This window comes from Kogia breviceps, chromosome 10, assembly GCF_026419965.1.
Source record: "Kogia breviceps isolate mKogBre1 chromosome 10, mKogBre1 haplotype 1, whole genome shotgun sequence".
In the NCBI taxonomy this organism is placed as follows: domain Eukaryota; kingdom Metazoa; phylum Chordata; class Mammalia; order Artiodactyla; family Physeteridae; genus Kogia; species Kogia breviceps.
The window spans coordinates 97,452,886-97,461,584 of NC_081319.1; the positions used below are offsets into that span (position 1 = coordinate 97,452,886).

At 46.5% G+C, this 8,699-nt stretch overlaps 1 protein-coding gene across 11 annotated transcripts in view; it reads right to left on the reverse strand.

Moving 5' to 3' along the window:
• The window catches only part of SIRT5 (sirtuin 5), a 29,506-nt gene extending 22,331 nt beyond the window's left edge, over window positions 1-7,175 (reverse strand). The window contains exons 1-3 of one of the 11 annotated variants that reach the window (XM_067006746.1): window positions 6,742-6,911; window positions 5,288-5,584; window positions 1,038-1,187 (exon numbers count right to left, since the gene is read on the reverse strand). In XM_067006746.1, coding sequence (XP_066862847.1) covers window positions 1,038-1,152 — 115 coding nt within the window. In that variant the 5' untranslated portion in view covers window positions 1,153-1,187; window positions 5,288-5,584; window positions 6,742-6,911. Of the gene's footprint in view, window positions 1-1,037; window positions 1,188-5,206; window positions 5,228-5,287; window positions 5,653-6,399; window positions 6,492-6,741; window positions 6,943-7,086 lie in introns of those variants that run through there. The other 10 variants (XR_010835165.1, XM_067006740.1, XM_067006744.1 and 7 more) reach the window with 10 other exon arrangements.
• Between the last annotated feature and the right edge of the window lie 1,524 nt (window positions 7,176-8,699).

Here is an 8,699-nt window from a genome sequence, read left to right on the forward strand (position 1 = left end):
CAGGCAGGGCGGGGACCTCCTCACCCTGGTAAGCTCAGAGCTGCCTCTATGGCTAGCCCAGGACAGAGAATCTCAAAAGAGGCTCAAAATCTCTCCTCCCCTTCCCTTCCTCTCTGACGACTGGCAAGAATCAACACAGAATAAAAGCAGAGCCTCAGAAACAAAAGATGCAGAGGCTCCGGCTCCCTCTCCCGCTTGGTCCTGGAGCTCTGGGACCACGCTTTCCGCAGCACCAGCTCAAAGGAATGAAGGCGGTCTAGGCATACCGTGCCCTCGGGTGTAACCAGCCCGGCGGCCTGCCAACCGCACTAGCGCTCTGCCTGAATTAGCACCCCTTTCAGGGACAGGCCAGTGTGAAAAACAGGGCCCACTAAAGCTGTCCAACCAGGAAGAATTCGGAAAAGGAAACCCAGTCTGGGTGGGTCAGAGGTTGTAATCTGATCTAATCTCCTGAAAGAACAAGATGCTTAATAGGAAAATACATCAGTACTTTTCTAGAAACTATTTACATGACTCCTGGATTCAAAACCTACAAACATCCTTAAGGACCTAAAGTTCACCCATAGAACTTTCCCCTAAAGGTCTTTGCTACCTCAAATGTAAACTCTGTCATCCTACTGACAGATAGATTCCTAGGTCAGAGTTGACTTGCAGGTTTTTGTCAGGTAGAGATACAAATCATTTCTGTCTAGTAGAATATTTAACCCCATAGTACCCCATAGGACGAACACTAGCTTTCCTGCCTTGCCAAGAGGCAAGGCAATTTGTGTGATTTCACACAAATCATGTGTGAAAAGCTTAAATGCAAACATTCTGAAGAAGCAACAGAATGTCTTAAATGGACTTAACTTGGCTACTGAGAGAGAATTCTGACCCTGTCCTAGAAAGGGCTTCCCTAAGGAAAACAGGACAGAGTGACTTTCTCCAGCATCCTGCCCCATACCCACTTCAAAACAGACATTTCCCCCTCACAGGGCAGGAACTTTCAGGTATTTCAAATTCCACTGGAGATGAGATGGCAGGCTACAAAGACGTACTTGAACTTGGACGAGCCATTGTTAGGCAAATCTTGGTTTGTACAGAGGCTGGAGGCTTCAGTCCACAGTACAGCTGGGAAAGTAAACGGCTTCGGACAATCCGGAGAGGTGGCATCAGGTTCTCTGTGTCGCACTAATTATTGAGATGGGCTTTAGAAAAATCACAAAACAAAGAGAAACAATCAGAAAATACTGGTATTTCTGCAAATATATACATACACACGTATGCAAAAGAATGCCCTTAACAAAAATCTTCCGTAGCAATTTTCATGGTGTTCATCCTCTAAACCAGCCGTTTTCATTGTGTGTTCTCAAGCGCTCCTAGGTGCCCAGAATAGTGGTTTACAAAGTATGGTCCCCAGACCAGAATCAGCAGCATCCCCTGAGATCTTGTTAGAAATGCAAAGTCATGGGCTCCACCCCAGATCCACCGAGTCAGGAACTCCGGCAGTGGGGCCCGCCTCTGTCTCTGGGTGATTCTGATGAGCGCTCAGGTTTGAGAACCACAGTCTGAGAGGCTGGGGAAGGGGTCAGATGGGAGAACTCATTTGAAGCACAGCTTCTGATGCTTTCAAAAAGGTATGAAAACCACTGGCTTCTCAACTTTGCATCAAAATATAGCTTCTATGAGAATGTAAATTCTGAGAACTGAACCAGGCAGGGAAGATACGCACTATAACAAATAGGGTTAAGATGACATCATCTCAAAGAAACTCGCGAGTCTTGAAGCACATTTAGTAAATCTTTACCTATCCCTGAGGAGTTATAGAAAAGAAAAACAGACACAGAGAAAGGCAATATTCAGATCCATGACATCAAAAGGGTAACTGACATAGCTGACTTCTATCTAGTGGATCACATTGTTGGCAGAACTCAGGATTAAAGGTCTGTATATACAAGAAAAATAGAGAAATCACACATTTCCCAAAACTTTACAATCCCTTTGGAGGACAACCTATCAAAAACAAATGCATTTTCCCTTTGACTGAGCAATGCCAAGTCTGGATATTTTTACAACAGTGAGACTTGCACACATCCGAAATGACATGTCTACAGGGCTGTTCTTTAGACGACCGTGATTAACAGCAAGAGACTAGAAACAGCCTACATGTCCATCTGCAGGGGATGAGTTCAATAAACAATGACACATTCACAGTAGGCAACACGGCTGCTATAAAATTGAATGCACGTATGACTCTACGTATATGATATTCTGGTATATGATATTCTGAGCTAGATAAAACTATGGGGACAGAAAACATATCAGTGGCTGCCGGACCATGGAGGAGTGAATACAGAAGAGGGCTCGAGGGGATACGGGCGAGTGACAGAATCGTCCTACATCTTGATTGTGGCGGTGGTTACATGATTGTGTTGTCACAACCCATAGGACTCTGCACTAAAAAAGGGTTAATTTTACTGCATGTAAACTATACAATAGTTTAAAAATAAAAATAATGGGTTTCAGTTTTGAGAGATAAAAAGAGTTCTGGAGATTGGATGTACAACAATGTGAATGTACGTAACACGACTGAATCGCACCCTAAACAATGGTTAAGATGGTAAATTTTACATTGTATGTATTTTGTAGACTAAGGAGGCCTGACCACTAAATGAACCGTGGGGTCCTGGACTGGATTCAGGACATGAAAAGGGACATTAGTGGCAACATCTGAATGAAGTCAGCCAATTAGTTAACGGTACTACATCAATGTAAACGTCCTAGTTTAGATCATTGTACTAAACTGAGTAAGGTAAGATGTTAACCTTAGGGGAAACTGGGTAAATGGTATATGGGAACTCTGTATACTGTGTCTGCAACATTTCTATTAACCTAAAATTATTTCAAAAATAAAGTTGCTTTCTTTTGAAAAAAGGAAAGCATTATGCTTAGTGAAGGAAGCCAGACCCAAAAGGCTGCCTACTGTTTGAGACCATTTATATGCTATTCTGAAGGGACAAAACTATAGGTACAGAAATCCCCTCCAGGGTATCCAGGGACTGAGGGAAGGGGAAGGCAGGTAGGGCCAGGGAAAATTCTATGTCTTTATTTTGTGGTGTTTTTACAAAACTCATAGACTGTATGACAAAAGGGTGATTTTTACAGTATATAAGTTGCATTTCAATAAACCTCACTTAAAAACAACAAGAAGCAAACCAACTTTCAAGCAAACTCAATGTCAACCAAGTTTCACTGTAACCTGTCTCTGCTTTCATCAGAAAGACTGGACAAGTAGCTTGGAATTCTGAAAAAGAGAGTAGGTTAGAGAAAAACGGTGTAGTGTTGGTTTCCAGAACAACCTCAGGGGACGAGACCCTCTGCAGTCATGAGGTCGGAGGCAAAGATAGTGCCAACCAAGGCCCCTGGCCGCCAGGCCGCCGGCGGAGAAGGTGGGCAGGCTTAGATGCCCAGTGGCCAGGGAGGGCCACTCTGGTGAGCAGCCTGCAGGCTACAGCAACGGGAATGCCCAACTATCCTGAAAAGCCCCCCAGTGCTTTATTGAGAGGAAGCACGAGGAAACCAACTTGGCAGGATTTTCACCAGCACGGGCACGAGCGTCTGACAGACTTCCACTGATGTGGAAAAACTAACTACTTGAACACCCCAGTAACAGCGTAACTATCTACAGGTTATGCTTTATTTTTTTTTTTAACTATGGAGAAATTTAAACATATACAAACACATACAGAAATAGAATAGTATCACTAACTCGTATGTATGTTCCCATCACTCAGCTTCAATCATTATCAAGCAAAGGGGTTTTTCTCAGATCCAGCTGAGGCTTTAAGATACTGTCGCAGATGACAAATGTTAAACTTGCACGTCCTGATGAGCCCTGTAAAGATTAATGTTCTCCAAACTGCTTCAATTTACTAAAAGCTCCCTATATGCTGCATGAAGTTACTTATGCTATTTTGTGCTTAATATGTTCAGTTTTGTACTTAGTATGTTCAGTTATTTCTCTCAGAGATGTCTGACTGCACCGTTGCTTTCTAATATTTAAATCTGGAGACATCCATTTGATCCAGAAAATTATTTTCTTCCTCAGTTAAGTTTTTAAATGTTAGAAAACATTCCCACTTATTTTCAAAGAATTCTAGACCAACTCCTGAGTAAACTGTCATATTTTTTCTTAGACATGAAGGTAGGATTTTTAAAGTCATTAAGAATTTAAAAGGATTTAAGGATTTAAAATCCAATCAACGAAGGCATCAACATAAAGCAACTGACTATACTGCTATATGTACAGCTCTTCTGCGTGAGCGTCTAAATGGTGGGTCTTCTGCTGGATAGCTGTGAAATGAAGGCAAATCTTCATTCTACTCTGAACTTAAGTACTGAATTTGTTGCTAATTATAAAGAGTTGTCAAAAATTTGAGAATATTAAGAAGGAGTTTTTAATTAGAATTGACAAAATTAAGACTTGTATTATCTGGGTAAAATGTTATTAATTTATCATCTAAGTTTTTCTATTCAAATGTTCTCATTATTGAGTAATAATAATTACTTTCACAATACTGAACTCAAAATAATAAAATGGCAAAAAGTTTTCCTTGCTCATGTTTCAATATTTCCAAACACCACTAGTATCTAGATTGTTTTTCTAGGAAATGCAATGACCAAGTACTTTGGGGGAAGACAGCTTTAGTTCTCATCTTATGTACATTATAATGTCTACTGACATACACGTATATTTTATATATATATACAAACATATATGCATAGGAACATACTCATGAATTGTATACAGTTAAACCACTCCTTTTAAATACACATATTCTTATTTCAAATCTTTTATCATACTAATTTATTAGTGGAGTCTAAGTTCTTCGTGTCTGTCTGAAGTAATGCATCAGTGAGATAATTTTGGTCTTACGGGTTACAAAAACTAAACAGGTCTACTGCCTGTTTTATTAATCATCACATGATTTTTTTTTTTAATGAATGTAGGAATTGTTTTGCTAAATTTTCCATTCACTTACAAGATGTTCTCCAAGTCTCTCAGTAAATGTGAAAACAAAGGAGAGATTAAGAACAAAACTTTAACGTTTTAGAACAGTGCCACCTGAAGTTTATCTCCATGATTGTAAATGCTCAGAACATAAGCCTATTTTCAAGATGCTTCCTCAAAGTATTCATCGGAAGCATCCTCTGTGCCAACATTTACCTCCGTTCCTGATGGACCAGGGTGGGCAGTGTTTCCAGCTTCCACAAGCTCACAACCCGATTCAGGTGCAAAAGCAAATACCTGGGTGGTGCGGTGGTAGCGCGGAAGGTCCCCACTGCGCCGAGTCAGAGGAGGAAGAACTCAGGTTATCTGGTCCAAAAGCCCTCAGGGGTGAAAAAATGCCCTGGGTGAAGCCACCAATTATCCTGCCTTGATTTTTATCTTCAGGTGGGAAGAAAGGCCTCAGGAGAGAAAAACTCATTCATCACAGTCATTGGGAGCTTTCTGGGTGCAGGATAGGTTCGCAAACACTGATATTACTCTGGGAGAATGGCAGTACCTACTTAACCAGGCTTTCTTGTGAAACTGGAAACTCACCTACCCAATTACAAAAAAAGAAAAATGTCTCAGGTTCCCTGTTGAAAAAGGGGGCACCCCCACCAATTCTGAAAAATACAATAAATGTAAGGTTATGTTAGGAATTCGAGAGAAAAAAAAATCTACAGAACATTAATTTAAAATACATGATGATGGGCTTCCCTGGTGGTGCAGTGGATAAGAATCCGCCTGCCAATGCAGGGGCCACGGGTTTGAGCCCTGGTCTGGGAAGATCCCACATGCCGCGGAGCAACTGAGCCCGTGCGCCACAACTACTGATCCTGTGCTCTAGAGCCCGCGAGACGCAACTACTGAAGCCCGTGCGCCTACAGCCCGTGCTCTGCAACAAGAGAAGCCACCACAGTGAGAAGTCTGCACACCGCAACTAGAGAAAGCCCACGTGGCAGCAATGAAGACCCGTCGCAGCCATAAATAAATTTATTTTAAAAATAAAAAATAAAATACACAATAAGTACATTGCAAAGGAACTGCAAAAACTTACACAGCTGTTCACTACTTTTTTAACACCTGTGAGCTACATAAATGCAATGCTCTAGCCCCCAGGTATCGACACTGGCAGACTCACTCTCTCTCCACCTGCTCTTGTCAAGGTAACCAGCTTTGCTAAACCCAAGGCTCCTACTTGATCACGTCCAGTCTCTGACCCATTTGATCACCTCTCCGGAAACCACTTCCTCCTCCCGGCTTCCAGGCGCCATCCTCTCCTGGCTTTTCTCCTACCTCACTGGATCTCCCACTCTCCCAGGGCTTCAAGATGGCACTCCCCCCTCCAACCCCCAACACATGGCTCCCACCTCACACAGCCAAGCCCGAACTCCGGAACTTTCCCCAAAGCTTCTTCCTACAAAGCCTTAGGGCACCATCCTCCTTGGTGCCCACTTCTTTCCTTCAGCATCTCGCACCCACAGCCCGACAGCTCAGCAAATCCCGAAGGCTGCAGCTTCACACTACGTGCGGATCTGGCTGTTCCTCTCACGCCCACCAGCCGGCCTAGGCCACCCCACATCTGCCACCCGGGCTGCTGCAGTGCCCAGAGTGACTCTACTCCAAGGGGACGCCCTGCCCGGGGCCCCCAGGGCCTCCCCGTTCACAGCGGCCTACCAGGCCCACCTGCCCTGGCCACATGACTTTCTGACCTCGTTTCCTCCCCTCCCTCATCTCTCAGGCCGCAGCTGCCTCCGCGCTGTGCCGGGAAGACACCGGGTCTCGGGCCTCCGCACGTGCGGCTGCGGCCGGGGCTGCCTCCCGGGTCCACCCGCAGAAGTTGGGCGCGCTCCCCTCCCCCTCGCGCTCCTCCTCCCCCTTTGCCACCGTCCTGGACCCCGGAATCGGCGGGTCCGTTTGAGCCGCGCAAGCGCGCCATTGGGCTGGCCCCGCCCCCGCGTCCGGCCCGGTGAGCCCCCGGTCCACACCCAGCCGCTGAGCTCGGCCCCGCGGGAACGCGTGCTCTGCCGGAGCCCGGGAAGGGCTCGCAGACGCACCTGCAGTAGGACCGAGCGGCGGCGGCGGCGGCGGCGCCGGCGGCTCTGGCGCGGGGGCGGGACGACGACGCCGGGGGCGGGACGACGACGCCGGGGGCGAGACGACGACGCCGGGGGCGGGACGACGACGCCGGGGGCGGAGCGGCTTGACCCACGTGCCCGGGCTTCCGCGGCCCCTGCCGGAGACCCAAACCTGGCCGGGTTCCCGAGGCTTGGGGGGCGCTTCCCTGGACCTGTTCATCGTCGAACAAGATTGTTCTTTTGCATTTCTTTCTTTGGGGGACGGCCGGCCGGGGGGAGGGGACAGGATCTTACTTGTCTTTGTGAGCTTCCCAGATGTGTAGTGAATGAGGAGCTGCTTTCCTCCTTGAGCCTGCAGTTGATCGCACAACTTTGCGACAGAGCACTTGGAATTATAGGTTGGCTTTCTCTGAGACGCTATTTCCAATGATGGTTAGCGGGGCTCGCAGGCCAGCCCACCAAAGTTGAGTGCCGGTGCTGAGATCCTGACCCCTTGTCTGAAGGGAACAGTTTCAGGTCCTCGAGGACTCTGTGATCCACGTGGCTCCACGTGTCTGATTGCCCGTAAAATCACTCATCTTTCTTTGTCTTTGATTCAGGGTTACCACCAGCACTAATTTTCTCAGAATAGAATTGCTTCTGGGTGCGCCAGTAATCCTAAAGGCAAGCGGTCTGAGAACTTGGTTGCATAGAATGTTATGGTAACATTTGTTTTCCCAACTCAGACCTCAACCACTTCCCTCAGTTTGGCTGGAAATCCAGCCCACTTTGGAGCCTCTCTTGCTCCTGCAGGCAGTACCAGCCTTCAGGGCCCTGTGGAGTCCAAGAAAATTGGAGAAGGGCCTCACATCTGGCTGCTATATTTTCCTAACATGTATATGGCACTTTGCACCAGACACCTCTAAGAACTTCACATGTATTAACCAATTGAAATCTTCCCCACTGCTCGATAAAATATATAGGGTTAGCCCCACTTTCCCCTCAGCGGGGAAACTGAGACCCAAGGAGGTCAAGTAACTGCCCGAGATGGAAAAGCTGTTGAATACTAGACCTGGGATTTGTAAGTGCTTTGGCTCCAGACACAAGGGTCCATGCCACCACATATACTACTACTCATTCAAGTGTTGTTTCATTGCTTTTCGTGCTTATGATGTTAGCCATCAAGTATTAATCCTTTCCTTCATTCAGACATTGGGGGAGGAGGGAAGGCAGGCTGTGGGGAAGGCCCAGTGCCCCTCACTGCAACCTTCCGTGGTCCAAAGGCCCAGTATGTAGCCCTCTGCCACCCCCCGCAGGTTAGGCCCCCACTGAGGCATCGCCTTCCATCAAGCCCCAGGGGTCACACCATCCACAGCTACCCACCACACATGCCTCGACCACATCCCTTCTTCCAGGCTTACAAAAGCTGACTCTTCCACCAGTGTCAGGCTGCTTCCTCTTCTTGAAGCATCAACCACCATCTTTTCCATCCTTAGAGCAACTCCAGCTTAATTTCTTGATGGCCTTGTTCTTCCAAAGCAAAGGCTGGTCCCTCTTCCTGGAATGTTCATTTTTCATTCCTTCCATAGTAACTCCTCTCATCCTTCCAGCCT